This window comes from Canis lupus, chromosome 6 (assembly GCF_048164855.1).
Source record: "Canis lupus baileyi chromosome 6, mCanLup2.hap1, whole genome shotgun sequence".
Taxonomy (NCBI): Eukaryota; Metazoa; Chordata; class Mammalia; order Carnivora; family Canidae; genus Canis; species Canis lupus.
Window position 1 is genome coordinate 18,991,310 of NC_132843.1, and position 21,712 is coordinate 19,013,021.

Consider the following 21,712-nt stretch of genomic DNA (forward strand, 5'->3'; position numbering starts at 1 on the left):
TGACAGCATTTAATGCCAATGACAAAGTTCAATTGTCAAGTAAAAATTAGGATTCTGAAAGACCTGTAGACACTACTATGAAATTGACAGTTTCCCTATTCATAAAGCTGATGAGATTGGTGGTGTTATTGAGAAATATGACTTTTTGATAGGGTATAATGAAATATGTGAACATTTGGAAGATCTGAGTAAGTCAGTGAAACAATATTCTCCAAAGACATGCACAATATGGCAAAATCATGTACAGGTAAAAGATCCATTCAAAGAGGTCCAACGCACCCAATGGAATCCAATATATGAAAGTATGAAAAGTTAATTGATAGGATTTTGATTTCCACATTGCAACTAAACTTTAAAAACTGCTACTTGTTAAGTTTGTTGCAACTTCAAGAAGAATGTCCCCCAAAATGTGAAAAGGCTATTAAAATATTCTTCCATTTGCAACTCCCTATCTGTATGAGGCCAGATTTTCTTCATACTCTTGAACCAAAATAATATATTGCAGGAAACTAAATGCAAAGTAGACATAAAATCCAGCTGTTTTCTATTAAGCCAGACATTAAAGATACTTGCGAAAATACAAAACAATGTTATATACTGTTTTTTAAAAGTTTTTTTTTTCATTTAAAGTATTTATACTAATATGTGTGCTAGTCTCTTATCTCTCAGCTACAAATTCACCCTTCTTTGCCCTCATTTATGATAATAGAACTGGACCCTGAAAACATTTTTCCTTTGCTAGGGGTGACAAGCTACACTTGTCAATAAAGGGCACTAAAGTCATACGCTTGGCCCATAACAACAGGTAGATGCTTGGCTTAAGGATTCTGATACTCCATTATTACTATTACTCAGTGCAATATGAACTCCAGTCACACCCTCAGGCTATGCTCTCCCCACTGTCAGTGGCTTCATAGATCAGCGGTGGCCCATTCCCTATGGCAAGTTTCTGCTTCACTGTTAGGCTGTGCGTTCCATGCTCTCTTTAAGGAGCCCTGAAATTCAGCCATAGGGAAGTCCCTCTACTGGTTCTTTCAATGTTCACTGTCCCTCTAGCTGGAGGGAGTAAATGCTTTTCTTGCACCTGCTACTCCTAGATGCCTTAGAGTCCTCTTTTATCCACTGTAGCAGTTACTTACAATCTACTAGCTAATGATTCTATTAAATTTTCCCTCTTCAAATAACCGGTATGATATCTATCCCTTGACTAGACCCTGTCTAATATAACATATAATGAGGCTTTTTTAAATGGACTCATAAATCAATAATTTAATTTTCTCAGTTTTCATTTCTAACATGGTAAATACTGATATAACCCATATAAACAAAAGATTTTGGAGGTCCTCAATAAGTTTTAATACTGTAAAAGTTTCCAAGATGAAACAGTTTGAAACTGCTGCTTCACTGCAAGTCTTCTCAGAGATTTTGATATACTAATGCAAATTGCAATCACTTCTCGGCCTTTTGGCTAAGATCAAGTATAAATTGCAAACCGGAATTTCAACCCAGATCTAAAATGTATAAACCTGTAGGAGACAGTAAGGTCAACAATTTTTAAGTCTTAAAAATTTGATATTCTTTTTTTCTCCTAAAGAAATTTGTTTAAAAATAAAGAGAAGAGGAGCTCACACCTTATCAGCTAACAATGTAAATAAAATGAAATGCAGGGGCTCCTGGGTGGCTCAGTCAGTTGAGCGTCCAACTCTTGGTTTCAGCTTAAGTCATGTTATCAGTGTCATGAGACTGAGCTCCACATTGGGCTCCATATTGTTGGGCTCCACACTCGGAAAGGAAATCTGCTTGAGATTCTCTCCCTCTCCCTCCACCTCTACCCCCACCCCCCATGTGTACACATCCTTTCTCTCTAATAAATAAATCCTTTTAAAATAAAATGAAATGCATTAACTGGGATTATTTGACAGTAAGAGGAAAACATAAGGCAAAATTTGGTGAAGCAGAAGACAGAGAAGAATCTCTGGAAGAAATACCAGGAAACAAATAGAGGTGATGGGAGGTGGGAGGTTTCAGCTCAGTTTTGCATGGGACCTTGACCTTCTACCCTCCTACCATTTAACCTCATAGTACTATACCCCTAAAACTGCAGTTTAAACAGCAAAATAAACAGACCCTTCTTTTTTTTAAAGACTTTATTTTCAAGTAATCTCTTCACCCAATATGGGGTTCAAACTTACAACCCCAAGATCAACAGTCTCATGCTCCGCCGACTGTGCTCCACAGACCCTTCTGAAAGGAATCTAGAGTCTACTGGGAGTTAGGAAAGTAAGGGAACTACCTGCAGGATCTACCAACAGGAGAAGAAAACACATTGGAGGGTATTTGCTAGGGAGAGGGTCAAAGACTTTCTTGGGAAAAAGTTCTCCCACCACTTTGCCTGGCAAGAGGAGCACAGCATCATAAGAAGACAGATTCGAGAAAAGGGAGATGGCCAAAAGTGATGCCAACCAGGGCATCACAATAGGATTTCTACTCTACATTTGGATTTTATTCTTGAGGAATTGCAGGAGGGGAGGGCGGTGATACTGAGAAGGCCATGCAAGTTTTTAAGCCTGGAAGAAACCTCAAATTTTGCTTTAGAGAGGCAAACATGAAACAACTAAACCACTAGACAAAATATATTAAGAAGACTAGGAAACATATCACTGTAATTATTCCCTATTTTTCTGGAGATTATATCTAATCAATGCAATAGTATGACAAAAATACATGATCTACAAACTCAGTCCACAAGTATTTATGAAACACATTTTATGGGCTGACCACTGTTCCAGGCTACAGGGCTAGAGCAGCGAACAACAGTAAAAGATCCCTGCCTTCATAAAGTATCATTTCATAAGAGAGACTGAAGTCTTTCTACCTCTCAGCATTTAACCTAGTGAAACACTTTTATTTTGGCTTCTTGACTCAACTGTTTTGGGTTGTTTTCCCTAACTCTCCAGTCTTTCCTCTTCTCTGCTTCCTTTTATTGGCTTCTTTTTCCATGCTCGCACTAACTGCTGAGATTTGAAGTAGGTTCTTCTCTCTTTACTGTACCTCCTCTCCCTCAGTGATAACACCGAGTCCCATTACTTCAAGTACAATCTATATATACTGTGTCAGGAAATGCAGACAGAAAGGTAATTTAACACCTAGCCTGTGTTTCACATTCAAGTTACATTTGATCTTTCTCGAACTTGAACTCTCGATTTTTTCCATTAGAGCTGCTCTATCTCCAATCTTCCCCATCACTGCAAATGAAATCACCATCCAACCAGTTTCTCAAGATAGAAATGTGAGAGTCCTTCTTAACATTTCTCAGTCCTGAGGTGCCTGGGTGGCTCAGCTGGTTAAGTATCTGACTCTTGATCTCAGCTCAGGTCTTGATCTTAGGGTTGAGAGTTCAAGCCCCACATGGAGCCTACTTAAAAAAAAAAAAGCAACATAACATTTCTTAGTCCCTTGGCTACTTTATTCAATTCACCACAAGAATACATAGACTGTTACCTTCAAATTTATCTATTGCTAACACGTTATTTCTATATCCACTACCATCATGCAATTTCAAGCCACCCTCATCTCTCACATGGCCCACTGTAAGAGTAATCTAACCAGTTTGTTTCTTCTTGTGCCCTCCCCAAGTCCATTCCCTGTATAATAACTAGAATGATCTTTTAAGAATGTAAATTACTCAGAAATTGATACAGATTCATCAAAAGGATACAGGAGATAATTTAAAGGAGATCTTACTATCTAAATCTGGGATAATCATGATAATAACTGGTCATAGCCCACTGACTAAAAAAGAGTGCAGAAATCCATACTCCTTCCAATAAAATGTCAAATGATAACACAGAAGAAATGAAAATGAGTTTTAAAACATCACCATTGGGGCAGCCTGGGTGGCTCAGAGGTTTAGCACCGCCTTCAGCCCAGGGTCTGATCTTGGAGACCCGGGATTGAGTCCCACGTCAGGCTCCCTGCATGGAGCCTGCTTCTCCCTGTGTCTCTGCGCGCCTCTCTCTCTCTCTCTCTCTCTCTCATGAATAAATAAAATCTTAAAAAAAAAAATAAAACACCACCATTGTGTATCCATCAAAGTAATAATTAATTCAGCCAAGAGTCAGTAAAGGATGCCAAAATTAAAGGTCAAAGTTTGATGAATAGCAAGGTATTCTCAGAGTCTCAGAGTATATTTCACACAGTTATTAGTCACAAAGAGGAAAGATAGTAACTTTACAGTGAGAAAGCCCAAATATGCCAACATAAACAAGTGGTCAAATTGAAGGTAAATAATAACACAAACTTATATCATGTGCCTCCTAATGTGATATAGAGAATACAGCATCACTCATGCAGTATTTCTGCCCACATGTTAACCTGACTACTATCAGGAGGAAACAAGAGACAAGCTCGAGTTGAGGACATTCTTTAAAATTGGCAATATCATGAAAAACAAAGAAAGGCAGAGGAACTGTTCTAGATTAAAGGAGACTAAAGAGATACAAAACTATATGCAAAAGTGATTCTGGATTGGATCCTAGACTAGAAAAAAAAAAGCTATCAAGGACAGACATTACTGAGATACTTAGAAAAATTGAAAAGATCTGTTGATTTAAGATCTGTTAACTAAATAATTGTATCAACATTAAATTTCCTAAAGTTGTTCATTGTAGTTTGGTAATATAAGTGCATGTCTTTGTTTTTAGGAAATATACAATGAAGTATTTGAAAGAAGAGGGCAGGTCTACAATTTACTTTTAGGTAGTTCAGAGAAAAAAAGTATATGTAGGGTCAATTCTCATGGTTTATAGTAGTTATGTTCTATTAAGTTACAAAACACTAAATTAGCTAATATTCAACCATCACTCCTAGGGGAAGTACAGGGTTAGGTTCCTGTAAACCTTTAGTCATAACATTTTCTTTTACTCATCACTACATAACCTTGTTTTATGTGTGTTTCTATTTAAAGATACCTTATTTTAAAACATGTTGTTAATTCAGTAACATTGTCCTCACCACCACTAGCACTCTAAGTCATGCCTGAACGACACTTGTCTAACATACGTATTTTCTCTGTAAGGCATGTCACAGCCTTTCTGTGCTTAGGAACACTAGGCAGCGCTTCAACACTCTGCCTGGGGTCTATTTTAAGCAGTGACATCACCAACAGAAAGCACAAAAATAAGAAAAACATGGCACTAAGTAGACAACAAAAAGGACAACTGGCTACAGTATGAGAGCTAAAACAAGAAGGCAGAGCACTACCTTGTTTGACCTTACCTGGGAACATGCACATTTGGAAACTCAAAGTTTTGGCTGCTCTGCACATGCCTGCAAAAGGTCTCAAAAGTACCATAAGTATGGATTTGGGGAGCGCCATTCCTATAAGTTTTAGGAAGTAGGTGAATTTGCAAAATGGACTCTCTGAGTAATGAGGATTGAGTATGTGTGTGTGTGTGTATGTATATATATATATATATATGTCTATGCATATACATATATATACACACGTATATGCATAGACACACAGAGAATGATAAAAGAAATCAAAATGTTAAAATTAGTAAATCTGGATGAAGGGGATATGGGAGTTATTTCTTGCAACTCTTCTCTAAGTTTGAAATTATTTCCAAATAGGGATCCCTGGGTGGCGCAGCGGTTTGGCGCCTGCCTTTGGCCCAGGGCGCGATCCTGGAGACCCGGGATCGAATCCCACGTCGGGCTCCCGGTGCATGGAGCCTGCTTCTCCCTCTGCCTGTGTCTCTGCGCCTCTCTCTCTCTCTCTGTGACTATCATAAATAAATAAAAATTTAAAAAAAAAAAAAAAAAAAGAAATTATTTCCAAATAAAAAGTTAAAAATGTAAGTAAATTCATTTTACTCCTCTGCTTAAAATATTTCAATTTCTTTCACTTGCACATCACATGACCACTTTCTGAGTCACCAATCTCATTCAGGCAACTCTTCCTCTAGTTAGCTCTGTGCCAGTCTCACGGGCATTCTTTTAATTCCTGGAACACTTCCCTGATGTCCTAGCTAAATTAGATCCTGTCCATTATCCTCTTTCAAAGTACCTTCTTCTTTTTCTGTAGCATTTATCATAATTCATAATTATACATGCAAACAATTATATGTTCTTGTTTAATAAATATGCATAAAATGATAATTACAAAGACATTTTAGAAGTAGGAAATTATGCACATGATCTGTTTAAATGCTTAGTTTAGGCATGGAAAATTATTTGGGTACAGTTGATTCTAACTTATAGGGGCAAAGCATATGTATACTTCACATAGTAGCAAGCATGTGATGGGCAAGGATTAGAAAGTAATATGCAAAAAATTCAGCTGAAACGATAGAATTATAAATAGTTAAAAATAGACATTGTTTTCTTTTTAGGTTCCTTTCAGTAAGAAAGAAAAATAAGCCTAAATCAAAGAATGATGATAATGATTATAATGTTAATGCTTAAAGGAACATTCTGAATAAAAATCTCTCTTGTTGCAGAGTAGGGAATAGAACAAAGAGCAAGGCTGGAGTTATACAGAGAGCCCAGTTAGCATAACTTAAGTGTACATGGGCTTGAACTAAGAGTGACCATGGGAATAGAGAGGAGTCGATGGATTCCAGAGATATTACATTTATTTATTTTTTTTAATTTTTATTTATTTATGATAGTCACACACACAGAGAGAGAGAGAGAGAGAGAGAGAGAGAGAGAGGCAGAGGGAGAAGCAGGCTCCATGCACCGGGAGCCCAACGTGGGATTCGATCCCAGCTCTCCAGGATCGCGCCCTGGGCCAAAGGCAGGCACTAAACCGCTGCGCCACCCAGGGATCCCGGATTCCAGAGATATTACAGATACGATGCCAGGATTGCCAGGATCTAATGACTCATTGAAACAGAGGAAAAGGAGGGAAAAGTCAAAGTCAATTCCTAATTTTACATCCCAGTCAACTGGAAGGATACTGACCGTCTCACTGAGATAGGGATTATAGAAGAAAAAGCAGGCTTGGAAGTAGAATTATAAAGTTAGTTTGAGCCTGTGAAACAGCCAGGTGGAGATAGTAGGCAGCTGTCCATAAAGACTAGAGGCCAAAAGAGAAATCTGGGTCAAAAATAGGTAGATCCAAAAATCATAAACATATAGATGGAAATTAAGCCATGGAAGTGAATGCTATCACCCAAGGAAAATACAGACTAAGAAGAGAAAGCTGAAATATGAACTTCCTATTACTGTATGGAGAACTGTATTACACACAGTACAATGGGTACCAAGGATACACAGATGAGATAAAATTCCTGTCCCTAAGTGCCAATCTAGAGGTTGGGAGTGGGATAGGAGTCAGAAAAGTACTCTCTTTGTCAAGTATCTACTTATATATTAGGTTCTCCCTTCTGGTTCTGAGATGAACATCACCTTGGCTATGACGAAAATCCAGTTTAGTGAGAGAGGATAGGCAAGTAAAACAACTTAAATGCCATAATATAATAAGTATTATAGGAAAAGGAGGAGAGGCAATGAATTCATCCAGTGTAGGTTATAGCTTTTGGAAGGCCAAATAAGAATTGGCAAGGTAAAACATGAGTTTCAAATGGGGAAAGTCTTTGAGGGGAAGTGCAGCAATGTAAGAAAAGGCATGAAGCTGACAGAGAGTTTGAGACATTTAAGGAATTTCTGTAGTTTATCTATGGTGCCAGTAGTAGGGACACAGCAGAGATCACTTGGGTAGTTTAGCAGGTGCCAGGTCATAATGAATCTTGTATGCCACGCCAGCTATTTGAGATTTTGTCATGTAAATAATGGGAGGATGTGAAAAAGTTGTAAATGGGAGCTACATAAGTAGATTTGCATTTTAGGAAGATTGTTCTAGATACAATAAGGGACATGGATTGGGTTGGAAGAAGGGAGAAAGATTAGAAGAGAATTTCCTACCAGTGTCTGTGACCAAGAAATCTGCCTTAGCTTCTGTTGCCATAGATGAATGCTCTATTGCACTCAAAAGCTAAAAGCTCTCCACTTGTGCACTAGATTCCATCCCTTTTTTACCTTCAAGGACATGGTTCCAGCAAGCAAGGCTCCCCTTTTTACTCCACTATCAGTAATCTCCCTCCCTACTGGATCATTGCCATGAAGATATAGTATGATGTCATCATAACCTCATCCCCTCTGGCTACTGCCCCATTTTCCTGCCCTACTTTGCATCAAAACTTCAGAGTCTTCAAATCCTCTTTCCATTGTTTCTTGAAAATACTCCAATCAGGCTTTTACCTCCACATCCCACAGAGACTTGTCTCTTTTCAAGGCTACCAATGACCTCATTTTGTGTTGCTGTATCTATTGGGCAATCATCAGTCCTCATTTTACTTGACCTATCAGCTGCATTTGACACATTTGATCCTTCTCTTCATCTGAAACTTGGCCACTTCTTGGCTTTCAGGACTCCTTTCTCTCCTAATTGTCCTCTTATCAAGGGAGATTCATTTTCCATCTCTTACTGCTGGGTCCTCTTCATCAACCCAACTTAACATTAGAGTACCCAGGGCTCTGGCCTCTTCTCTTCTTTATATTCTCTTCCTCCTTGATCATACTGAGCCCAATGGTGTTAAAAAATACCATCTGTATGCTGATATTATAAGCATTTCAAATGAAAATATCCCAGGGGTGCCTGGGTGGCTCAATCGGTTACGTTTCCGACTCTTGATTTCAGCTCAAGTCATGATCTTAGGGTTGCGAGATTGAACCCCACATAATTCATTCTCTCTCTCTCTCTCTCTCTCTCTCTCCCTCTCCCTCTCCCTCTCTCTCTCCTTCATTTCCCCTCCTTCTGTCCCTCTCTAAAACAAAATAAAATAAAATATACCAGACTGGGCACTTGATTTCCCAACTACCACTGCAGTCATTCCTATTGCAATCTACAGCCCCTTATACTTCCAGTTTGCCTTGGCCAGAAACCTTCACATCATCTTTAACTCCTCTCATACCTCACACTCAAGCCATCAGGAAAACCTGTTGGATCTACCATCAAAATAGTCCCAGAATTTGACCACTTTTTACCACTTACCCCAATATCACCTTAGTCTAAGCCACCAACATCTCTCACCTGGATTTTCCAGTAGCTTCCTTAAGTAGTCTCTCCACAATTATCTCTGTATTACTATCCTGGTATATTATCCATAGTTATCCTATCCAGTTAGCTCTCCTGATCTATTCATAGAGCAGCCAGAGTGAGGTTTTAAAAATATGTCAGATAATGCTACTTTGCTGCTCAAAATCTCCCCATGCCTTTCCATGTCTCATGGTAAAAAGCAAAATCCTTCACAGGCCTACACAAGGCCCAGTGTGAATTTGCTGTCTTTCTTTTTCTTTCTTTCTTTCTTTCTTTCTTTCTTTCTTTCTTTCTTTCTTTCTTTCTTTCTTTCTTTTTCTTTCTTTCTTTTCTTTCTTTTCTTTCTTTTCTCTTTCTTTTCCCTCCCTCCCTTCCTTCCTTCCTTCCTTTCTTTCTTTCTTTTCTTTCTTTTCTTCTTTCTTTCCCAACAGTACTTCCTATGCCCTTGTTTGATTTCCTTTTGCATGACTTCATCACCGTCTAATATACCATATATCTATTCATTTTTTATTTACATTTGTATAATTCACTTATTTCCATGTCTGTTTCCACTGGACTGCATGCTTCACAGGGACAGGGATTTCTGTCTTTTCTTTTTTTCACTGATACATTCTTTACTGGCACACACACATAGTAAGCATAAACTCTGGTTATGTGAATGAATGACTGAATGATGGATGGGCGTGGGGAGGAACATCTTCTAAGAAGATATAATTCAAGAAAATTAGTGCTAAAATAGACAAGTAAAAAATTCTATGATTGCAGAATCTTCTAGAAAATAAAAGATTATTTCTGAGCTTATGGCTTCTTGAGCAGTCATTGCTTTTTCTACACTTAATATGAAATGAAAGGAAGGGAGTACTCACGCTTTTAGAAAATATTCATCTTCCTAGGTGAAGGCAGTGTGTGTAATAAGCTTCTGCCTAGCATAGCTTAGGCAGACTAATATAGTAGTCTAGCTTCATGACATTCAATGCTTTCCTGAATGCTATGGGGAGGAGACCAGGGAGTACTTAGCTATACTTAAAAGATGTCAGTTGTTGGTAAGATTATATATTTTAAGGAAAAGCTTGTGTTAGTTTTTGAGTATGTAAATAAATTAGAAAATACACAAATATAAACATAAAATTATCACTTACAATGTCTCCAAACAGATCCTCTGTTAACAGTTTGGTGCATAATGTAGATTTTCTTTTGAGCACATATCTACCTGCTTTTTGGTCAGTTTTCTTTTTTTAGTTCGCAAAAAAATGGAATAATACTTTCTATACTGTTGCATAAGTTCCTTTTTCTATTTAACAATATACATGATCATTTTTCCATTACTGTACCTCTACAAGTATAAATCTGAGTGGCTGATTAGTATTCCATAGTGTGACACACCTCCTGTGATAGGATCTTTCCATTGTATCCACTTTTTGTAGAAGAATTAAAAGTGCCTCAGACTTCATTAAGCCTTTAGTGAAGGCATAAAAAATGGAAGTCATTAAAGAAGTCAAACTTCTTAAGAGTTTAAACTACATTCCTTTAAGAGGAAAGGAATGGCAGAATGGTGTTGTAGGAATGTGCTCTACTGCAGAAAAGTATTTAAACGTTTTGATGTAAAAGCCCAGATACTGGACCAGGTTCAAGGTTTAGAAGTTGAGGCCATTTGTTTCTGATTCAATTTGAAGCTGAGGCTTCAATCTTCTCAGGCAGATTTTTCAGCTGACTTCATTTCACAGATAAAGAAGGCTTTCTGTTTAGATTCTACAGAGTAGTAAACTTTTATTCATTTTCTGAGGAGACTGTAGACATTAGATATATGAAAAATCAAAAGGACAGTAAGAGTAATTTGCAATTGTCCACCCAATAATTGTACTCTTAGACTTTGGTTTTGTCCAAATTAAAGTTGTGTGCTGTGTGTGTGTAAAATAGTGAAATGTTGAAAATATAAATTTTGCGTTTGTTCAGTTTTATTTCACTACCTGAACTGATGAAGAGAGTATCTGACAATTAATGACCTAATCCTTCATTTAGAAGGTCCTATCTGGTCTGAATGTTTGTGTCTCCCAAAATTCATGTTGAAATCCCAACTCCCAAATGTGATGGTATTAGTAGGTGGGGCCTTGGGAGGTACTTAAATCCTGAGGGTGGGATTTGTACCTTATGAAAGAGGCTCCAGAGAGATTCTTTATTCTTTCTGTCATGTGAGGACGTGGGGAGTAGTCTGTGATCTGGAAGAGAGCCTTCAACCGACCATCCCAGCACCCTGATCTCAGATTTTCAGTTTCCAAAACTGTGAGCAATAAGTTTCTGCTGTTTATAAGCCACCCATCACCTAATACCCCTAGGAAAAGGAGGTTAAGAGGTAAACACCCAGTTACAAAATAAATAAATCCTAAGTCATGGGGATGTAATATATAGCACAGGGAATAGTCATTAATATTATAATAACTTTACAGTGACAGCTAGTCCTATCAAAGTGATCATTTCATACTGTATAAAAATATCGAATCGCTGTCATACACCTGAAACTAATATTGTATATCTATTATAATTCAATTTTTGAAAAGCCACTCAGTCTGTGGTATTTTGTTACAGCAACCCGAATGGAGTAAGACAGAAGGAAAATGAATAAGTATTTTTCAGCATCCTTAATTTCACAAATATTTTAACAGATAAACATAATAAAGTCAAGGTACAATCTTCCCTTGCATTTTTTCTTTTCTCGCGTAAATGGATAAAATGCACTTTGTTTCCTATGAATCCTGTTTTAGTATAAATTTCTATAGAAAGGAAATGTATCAAACATAATTATTACTAAACTCCAAATTCAGGACACTAGTTACCTGTGCTGGGTAAGAAGGATATTCTTTGCAACTAGAAAATTAAAGTTCCCATCAATGACACAAATAACAGAGCAAACCAATTTAACAAAATGTTCAAGGTCACTTTAAAGAGAAACTTTACTTCCTCAGCCAAGCTTCTTTGTAACTTGATTGAGGTTAATTACATATCTAAACAAAGTATGTGAGTTGGGGGTGGGGTCTAATGAAAGTTTAAAAAAGGGAGAGTCCTCAGAGCAAACTGCTCTTCTACAAGTGTTTATTGAATTACACTCTATGGGGACGCCTGGGTGGCTCAGCGGTTGAGCCTCTGCCTTTGGCTCAGGGCGTGATCCTGGAGTCCTGGGATCAAGTCCCACATTGGGCTCCCCACAGGGAGCCTGCTTCTTCCTCTGCCTGTGTCTCTGCCCCTCTCTGTCTCTCATGAATAAATAAATAATAAAATCTTAAAAAAAAAAAAAAAAAAAGGAATTACACTCTATGGAGAAAAAAAATAAGGCTAAGCAATTCGCTCAGCCAATTAAAAGCAGATCTGAGATTCGAATTCACTAGGCCATATTGCTTCACTGATTATGTTGCATGGATCTACTTAATTCACTTAGCAAATATTTATTAAAGATCTATTATGTACAAGACGTTTTGCTAGGGGCAGTGTGGGGTATACGATGAATTAAGACATTTGTGGAGATATGGAAAGAGATATACTTCGGTTTCATACAGACTATTTTGAATCCCAGTTTCTTGGAAAATCACTTTTAACTGTAGTTTTTAAGCCAGTTCAATGAACTGGTCGTTAAAACAACAACGTCTTCAGAAAATGTACCTCTTAGTGACCAGCAAACAAGGGGGGGGGGGGGCTCGATAAATGTAGTTATTCTCTCTCCAACTCCCCAGTGAGTTTTCTAGAAGCTACGTGATCAGGTAAGTCTTCATGAAATAGGGAAGGTTATTAATGTCTTGGATCATAAAAATGGGTTCTTGATTTGGACTGGTTGGGATGGGAGAGAGAGCAAACGCAGTGACGTGTGAAGGCTGTCAGGAGACCCTGGTCCACCAGAGTGTACAGGGAGGGAGAAAACTACAAGCCCTAACCATCACGGTACCTGCCTACTTGCAAAATCTCCCTCGGTATTACTGACGGTTCCTACAAACATCATCTTCCGACAAAAGCCTGAAATCAAGGCACCTTCTCTTAACTACATCTCTAAGGAGCAAGTTTTCCCATATACTGGACTTACTGATTCCTTTAACAAAAACAGTCTCACTTTTTTCCAAACATTTCGTACCGCAGTTAACATCTATCTAACTGCCAGAATCTGAGGACGTGGGAATCAAAAGACACTGTCCCAGGTCTTCAAGGAGATCTACGCGTCAACGATGTAGACACGTTTAGAGGTGACAGAGACCTCCAAATCCGCCCAAAGGAAGAAAACCATTTTCCCCTGGGGGCAGTTCAACTCCAAAGTCACAGGAAAACAGGCATATTTTACAAGACTACACAATCATACGCCATTCTTAAACATTTAAAAGAAAGAAAGCATCCCTCCCCCCCCCCCCCCCCCACACACACACACACGATGTCCATGGTAACGCTCCTTTTGCGACGCTTTCGGGCAAAACCCGCAGAGAAACAGAGGAAGCGTGATTTAAGTCTGAGCGACCGTTTGTCTGAAACCAGTCCCCATTCTTGTCCTCAAAGTAAAAGCGTGTGGAAATCACATTCCTGGCTTTCAAAGGAACATACCGGTGAGGATACCAAGGAGAGGAACGCGAATGTCGCAGTTCTCAAGTGCAGTCCGCCCCTCCCACGTGGTAGGTTTTTGGCAACTTGACCCTCCTTCCTCCCGATTCTAACGCCCTCGGGAGCCGTCCCTAGTGACGTCAGGAGCGCGATTCCAGCCTGCGGCCAATCACAGGGCCGGATTCCGGGGGAAGCCCGGGGCGGCGGCGGCGGCCTGTGCGCGTGCGCGAGGTCTCCGCGTGGCTATATAAACATGGCTGGCGTGGCCGCGCGGTGGGGCCACGCCGAGTGCGTGTAGGGGGGCTTCGGGGCGCTCCGGTTTTGCAGTTTTGAAATTTCTGGCGGGGGAACCGGGGCGCAGAGTTTCGCTGCGTGGTGGGAGCCGACGTGACGCCCTTCCGGGAGCCGCGCAGCCCGGCTCCGCTGCAGCAGGACCCGAGGCTGAGGCGCCGGGCTGAGCCGGCGCACGTGTGAGCGCCGCTGAGGAAGCCGCAGCCGGGGCCGCACGGGCGGGAGGGGGTCCGGGACGCGCGGGTCTCGGTGCCCAGCCGGCGCCCGTCCCTGACTTCAGTGTCGCGGCCCCTGCGCCTCTCCCCAGCGATGCTGTGGAGCCGGAACTGCGCCGGAGTCGGCTGCCGCCTGTCAAGCCTCCCCGCGCCTCCGCTCCCGGAACGGCAGCGCCGCGGCTGCCGCTGATCCACCTGGGGATGCCCGCGGGCCTCACGGAACCGGCCGGCGCCGCTCCCCCGGCCGGTGTGAGCGCCTCCGGGCCCGTGAGCATGGCCCCCGCCGGGACTCTGCCGGTCCGGGTGGAGGGCGCCGCGCTGGCCTTGGGCGCCGTGACGAAGGCTCCTGTCAGTGTCTGCGTGGAGTCCACGGCGTCGCAGCCCCCGCGGCCCCCCGTGGGGACCGTAGTGACCAAAGTGGCTCCTGTCAGTGCTCTCCCTAAACTCAGCAGCGGCCCCCCGCTGCCTGCTCCTCAGCTAGTCGCTGTGAAAGCCCCCAACACCACAACAATCCAGTTGCCTGCCAACTTGCAGCTTCCTCCAGGTATGTCGGTCCCCTCTTCCAGCTTCCCCATCGGGCCAGCCAGCGGCGACACGGGAAACGTCGCACCTCCGGATTCTGCCTCCGTGCTGCTAGCTCTGGGGGAAAAAAAAAAAAAAAAAAAAGTCAGCTCAGAGAACGTTTCCTAATCAACTTTGCAGGGCAGTGATTTGGCTTTACAGATAATATAGCCTCTTTGAGTCTTTATTGCATTGCTCTTTACATATTTAAAGTATCTTTTCACCCAAGTGACCTAGTAAACGCTGGAGCAGTGTGTTGAGGAGGGCCTTTGAGGCACTGGCTCCTCGGTGGGCGAAGGGAGGATATAGCTAAAGTCTATTTTTATGTGGAGAGGAGACCAATTTCTATATACGGACGGTTAGATAGCCATATTGGTTTTTTTTTTTTTTTATTCATTAAAAAAAATTTTTTTTTGCCCTATTGTTTTAAGAGTTTTTTTTTTTTCTTTTAAAGAAAAGTTTATTGAAGGAGTTCTTGTGTATTAAGACACAGAGCATTTTAGATTTAAGCAAGCTGGAATAAGTTCACTAGTTTCCTCATACCAGAAATGAAAAATGCCGTTTCCCGCACAATCTTTTTTTTTTTTTTATAACTTTTTTTTTATTTATTTATTTGTGATAGTCACAGAGAGAGAGAGAGAATGAGGCAGAGACACAGGCAGAGGGAGAAGCAGGCTCCATGCACCGGGAGCCCGACGTGGGACCCGATCCCGGGTCTCCAGGATCGCGCCCTGGGCCAAAGGCAGGCGCCAAACCGCTGCGCCACCCAGGGATCCCCCGCACAATCTTTAGAGGCGTGATGATGGTCATGTTCAGCCAGAAGGATACCTCTCCCAGAGAACAATGCCAGAATTGACAGATCAGGGGCACACGATTGCTGTATTTGAGGCAGTGTGTGATGCTACAGTCAACGAGTCTGTGACTACTTTTTATCCGAGGGTTTACACGTCTGGGCTGTTTTTCAATGATTTATGCAAAGATTTTTGCCTTGTGATCATTCAGCATATTGTATATTTGAATATGCTACCTTCTTTCTTGACTCAACTGAAAGTGTCTTGCAATTTCAGTGGGGGGGGAAAAAGGCACAAGTCACATTCTTTGGAGTGAACTCTACTTTTAATTATATTGTCTTCTATTTACTTTGCTTGGCAGTAATTGGAACTCTGACCTGCAAAGATGGTAAAGATATGAAGCATTGGAGTCAAGATTTTAGTTTTGTTTTGTTTTGTTTTTAAGCAAAAATGATAGGGTAGCTATCATTTGGTAGCTAATGTTCCCTTTTTGTTTTGTTTTGTTTTTTAGGATTTTATTTATTAATAATAGAAGGAAAGAGAGGGGGGGGCAGAGACACAGGTGGAGGGAGAAGCAGGCTCCATCCCGGGAGCCTGACCCGGCCCCGATCCTGGGACCCCAGGATCACCTCCCCAGCCAAAGGCAGGAGCTAAACCGCTGAGCCACCCAGGGATTCCCCTAATGTTCCCTTTGATCATGAACATTGTGGAAAGATTATGTTCTCTACTTACTATGAAGTTCTGTTTCAGTTTTGTATGGTACAGGAGGTGCATGTACTTAAGGCTATGCTGTGTATGCCACTGGATACATTTTCTGCCAGTTCTAAGTTGTCATCCTGCATATACTTATAAAGTAGTTATGAATGTGTTTGAATGAAATCACCTCCAAATCTGTTAAAAATTAAGTTCCTGTCTAGTTGGTGAATATTGTTTAGAAACGAAAAGGTATTAGAATAGAAAAATTATCAAGAGTGAAAACTTGCTGGCAAGTGGGAACTAATCACTAATCAAAGGCATACTGTGCTATTTACACTTTTTTAAATCTATTGTTTATATTCTTTTGTTGGTCATAATAGATAGCAAACAAGGTAAAGGTCTTTAAGGGTAAATAACTTGCCCAATGCCAGACACCTCATAGGTGTCAGAGGGAATTGGCATCCAAGTCTTACTCTTTACATGATGTTGTTCTTGACACTTGGGTGTGTGTGTGTGTGTATGTGTCTAAGATATGCCTTATTGAGTATCAGGGCTAAAAGGTAACATAGAATTTTAGAGCTTAACCTTTTGTACACAAAGAAACCAAAACTGAAACTTGCCAGAGCTATATAGCTACAAACCAGGACCACAGCCTAGGTGTGCACTACACTAAAACATTTTAGGCTATTGACCATGGAGAAACTTCCAGGAGAGAGGAGATAAATTGCCTTTAGGAATTGTAAGTTACAGAAAAGGTGAGGAGGTGTTTTGAAGAGCAGCTTTTGGGAATTTCAACTGATGGGTGGGAGAGGGGCATACTAACCTTTGTGCTCTGGTTAATGCACAATAAGATAACCAATAGTTGAGGAATGAAATGGAAGCACAGATTTAAGTAACTTTTTAAGAAAATTGTAAGTCTTGTAGCATTTCTTTTAGATCCTAAGGATTAGTAATTGATTACTCAAGGATGCTAAAATCATGCAGAAGTCAGCTTTTTTTTTCCCCCTAAGATAATGAATATTTTAAGTATTTGATTTCTGTTTACTTCGGAATTTCCTCAATAAACAGAAGTGATTTTTTTAAAAATATAAATATGCACCACAAGTTTTTCTAGAGAGCAGAGACTGGAATTAAAAAAGGTAGGCATTGTGAGGAAATGAAAGAAGATATAATAAAGCTCTGAAAATTATTCCGTTGAATGTTTTTGGTAATCTCTTTGATCTTCTCGGTCTTCTCTTTTATGAACATGTGTGATTTGGGGCCAGACTGCAGCTCTTTATGTTTTTTGGTATTCTGTGTCTCTTCTATCACTTGTTTGAGAATGATGATCAGGGACTTGGTTGCTTCTGCTACATCATGAACTGGTAAATTCTGCTTGATAGTCATACTGTACAGAAGTTTGTGAAAGTTACTTGCAAAAGGGTTCAGGTCTTTTTTTGTTAACTCCTTCATACTCAGGCATGACATAGGATTTGGATCTTTCTCAAATTCTTGAAGCAGTTCCTAGATAAGCTAGGGATTGTTATTTCCACCATGGCTTTAAAAAAAAGGATATTGCGCGAGGGTAGTGACTCTCGCTGACTTTATTACCCAGGGCCTAATGAATTCCTTGCTCAGAGAAAGCACCTGGTATTGGAGTATACGCATTAGTTTATGTGGAGAGAGAAGAAGAGGGGCTATACGGCTGCAGCCCCTAAGGAATCCCCAGGGCCATTACACATATCAGTGCATTTTATTTTTAATTTCTTTACTCCTGCCAACAAAAGCGGCATATGTTTATGTTAAACAAAAAGCATTACTGAGGGACGCCTGGGTGGCTCAGCGGTTTGGCGCCTGCCTTCAGCCCAGGGCATAATATTGGAGACCCAGGATGGAGTCCTGCGTGGGGTTTCCTGCATGGAGCCTGCTTCTCTCTCTCTGCCTCTCTCTCTGTGTCTCTCATGAATACATAAATAAAATCTTTTTTTTTTTTAAAAGCATTACTGAAATGTAATATACCCCTTTCTCCAGAGTATTACTATTAACAATTTGTCATCCTTTTCATGTTAATACTTACAAATCTTTCTCATATTTTAAAAAAGATTTTATTTATGTATTCATGAGAGACACAGAGAGACAGAGACAGAGGTAGAGGGAGAAGGCAGTCTCCATGCAGAGAGAGTCCAATGTCGGACTCGATCCTGGTACCGGAAGATCACTCTCTGAGCTGAAGGGCAGATGCTTAACCACTGAGCCACTCAGACACCCTCTTCCTCATTTTTTAAATTGCTTGGTAGTACATTGTATCAATGTAGCATCATATTTTGACCACTAGACATTGATACTGTTTCCACTACTTTGTCTTATTACAAATGATGCTATAATAAACATGTATTTTTGTGCAGTTCTTTAAATGTATTTTTTTATAGGATAAATTGCTAGTAGTGGAATTATTGGTTCAAAAGGCATTCTTTTCATAGGATTACCAAATTTTATCCCCAAAAGATCATTTAAATGCAAAATCAACAACGTTAATACTTAATTTTTAAAAGCTACCTATGGGGGCACCTGAGTGGTTCAATTGGTTAAGCCTCCTGACTTCAGAGTCCTGGGATGGAGCCCCATGTGTTGGGTTCCCTGCTCAATGGGGATTTTGCTTCTCCCTTTCCCTTTGCCCCTCCCCCTACTTGTGTGCTCTTTCTTGCTCACTACTCCAATCAATCAGTCAATCTTTTTATGAAAGCTACCTATGGAATCTAATAAGTAGTTTTCCAGACTTAAGTTTAATTAATAGTAAGAGAAGATAATTCCTAGAACTGAATGGAGATAGACTTTAAATGTAGAGAAATGTAGATGGATGATAATGTTATATAGATTTGTTTCTTACCAAATAAGGGTGCCTAAGAGGACTCTTGTTAGTTTGTGAAGTAAAGTAAGTATGTAATATACAGTAGCTAGGAAGGTTTAGTTCAGGGCACAGAGTAAGGATTAGGTGTGCTAATCAAATTTATAGATAATAAGGGACCTGGTGGGTTAGCCTTTTGTGGAAAGCACTGAAGTTGAGCAGTAAAGGGCAGAACATTGGTCTTAGAATCAGACCTGGGATTGAATCCCAGCTCTATCACTTAATAGCTTCATCATTTGAGGCAAGTTTAAAAATTCATCCTCTGTCACTTTTCTTTTTTTTTTTTAATTTTATTTATTTATTTATGATAGTCACACAGAGAGAGATGAGAGAGAGGCAGAGACACAGGCAGAGGGAGAAGCAGGCTCCGTGCACCGGGAGCCCGACGTGGGATTCGATCCCGGGTCTCCAGGATCGCGCCCTGGGCTAAAGGCAGGCGCTAAACCGTTGCGCCATCCAGGGATCCCCTCTGTCACTTTTCTTATGTCTAAAATTGGATCATACCTTCTTCCTAGAAGTATCATGGATTAACCAAGGATATAGGTCTACATGTCAGAACTCTAAGGAACAGCATTTGGGTGGAAAACAGAGTTGCATAGCAGGCATGTCCTGAGTTTTTAAGGTACTTGTGTAGCATTGGGCTGTAGGTACTCTGGTTGATATTTATCTAATATGTATTGGCATCCACCAAATTCACTATAATTTAGAAGGATGGAGTTTGAAATAACCTCAATGACTATGTGCCCCCATTTTTTTTTGTTTGCAATACAAAATTTGGAAAATACAGAAAAATTACCCCAAATATTTTGAGTGTATCTTTTAGTTTCCTTTTTTATATAAACTTAATGGAACTACAATTTTTTCCATGTATATTTAATTTTATTTATTTATTTATTTTTAAGATTTTATTTATTTATTCATGGGAGACACAGAGAGAGAGAGAAGCAGAGACACAGGCAGAGGGAGAAGCAGGCTCCATGCACAGAGCCAGATGTGGGACTCTATCCCGGTCTCCAGGAATCACGCCCTGGGCTGAAGGCGGTGCTAAACCGCTGAGCCACCAGGGCTGCCCATATATTTATTTTAAAAAGGAAACTATTTACAATAAGTTTTGAAAAATTTGACAAAGGTATAGCCACCACTCCAAGATATGGGGAATATATCACTCCCCAAGGCTTTTAGTTTACTTGGGGAAAAAAAAAGTATGGATGCTTTATTTATTTTTTACATAATTGGGATTCTATTATGTAATTTCTTTAGCCTTCTTTTTCACTTACCATTATATAGTTACAATTTTGTATGTTCTTACTTTAAAATTTAATTTTATTTATTCATTTTGAACATTTTATTTATTTATAAATAAATTAGTTATTTTGACAAACCCACTGTGTAAATGGAGAATAGAGAAGATGTGCCATAATCAGTAGTAGAATGTGTGATAAAAACTTACTGATTTACTTTAAGTTTTTCTTTTATTCACCTAAGAATTACTGGAATGAGAAAAAAAAATTTAAGTGACTTTAAGCTCAGTAAGTGAAAATGACATAAAAAGTTAAAGGAATTGGGGTCTTGGTGCCTGAGTAAGAAAACAACTTTGGTATGTTTGGCTCCCTTTAAGGCTTTTAAAGGATTACCCTGTGGAAATGAAAGTAGGCTTATTTTGTGTGCTTGCACAAGGGACCATCCTATCTGTACATATTATGGGCAGACTATTTTGGTTTCTTTTTTTTTTTTTTTTTTAAAGATTTTATTTATTTATTGATGAAAGACAAAGAGAGAGGCAGAGACATAGGCAAAGGGAGAGAAGCAGGCTCCATGCTGGGAGTCCGATGTGGGACTCGATCCTGGACCCCAGGATCACTCCCTGAGCCGAAGACAGATGCTCAACCACTGAGCCACCCAGGCGTCCCTATTTTGGTTTCAAATTAAGGAATAACTTTGTCTTTCTACTCTACTTGTGAAGGGGTGATCTTTGTATATCTCCACCTTCTTAACCCTAGACTTAAATCAGTAGAGACTAGAAGGTCACCAGTCAGAGAATTATGTAGAGATACTAAATTATAACAGGTGAATTCTAAAGTTTTTCTGGCTCTTAGATTTATGTGGGTCTGATATCCTTTCCGGGTCAGTATTTACCAATGCTAGGAAGTCAGACAAATCAGAGACACTATCCAGATCATCTTTCAACCAAGACAAAATAGGAAAGTCAGCTTGGGATTTAGCAGTTCACTGGGCATACAAGTAGAGTAGTGTGTTAAACTATGTACCAGATATGGATCACTTTACACTTTAACATCTTAATATTTTTAGAGGAAAGGTGCTCTGTAACCTAATGTATGATTACTTTCTTTCAACAGGTCTATAGAATAAATAGGCAAAGCTGGATATCCTTTTATGATTGGAAAATGAATCAAATTTATCAGGATTTGATTCAAAGAGATTTGGTAGCTGATTTTCAGAAAAGAGACTACTGTTCAGTTTCCTTTATATGTTTATAAGTGCTTTTCACTAGGTTGTTGCTCATTGGAACTGAACCTTTGGGATAAACACTTCAGTTGGAAGAGCATCGAGTTTAGATAAGCTCTTGTTATTTTTTCTC

General features: G+C 39.8%; 1 protein-coding gene and 1 long non-coding RNA gene across 2 annotated transcripts in view; one reads left to right on the plus strand and one right to left on the minus strand.

Annotated features, from left to right (window-relative positions):
* The window catches only part of LOC140635086 (uncharacterized), a 45,881-nt gene extending 32,078 nt beyond the window's left edge, over positions 1-13,803 (minus strand). Inside the window, exon 1 of the long non-coding RNA XR_012032440.1 lies at positions 13,679-13,803. This is a non-coding gene — a long non-coding RNA (uncharacterized lncRNA). The remainder of the gene's footprint in view (positions 1-13,678) is intronic.
* A 147-nt stretch (positions 13,804-13,950) lies between these two features.
* TAF4B (TATA-box binding protein associated factor 4b) overlaps positions 13,951-21,712 on the plus strand; it is a 125,570-nt gene continuing 117,808 nt past the window's right edge. The window contains exon 1 of the mRNA XM_072829100.1: positions 13,951-14,725. Coding sequence (XP_072685201.1) covers positions 14,383-14,725 — 343 coding nt within the window. The 5' untranslated portion in view covers positions 13,951-14,382. The remainder of the gene's footprint in view (positions 14,726-21,712) is intronic.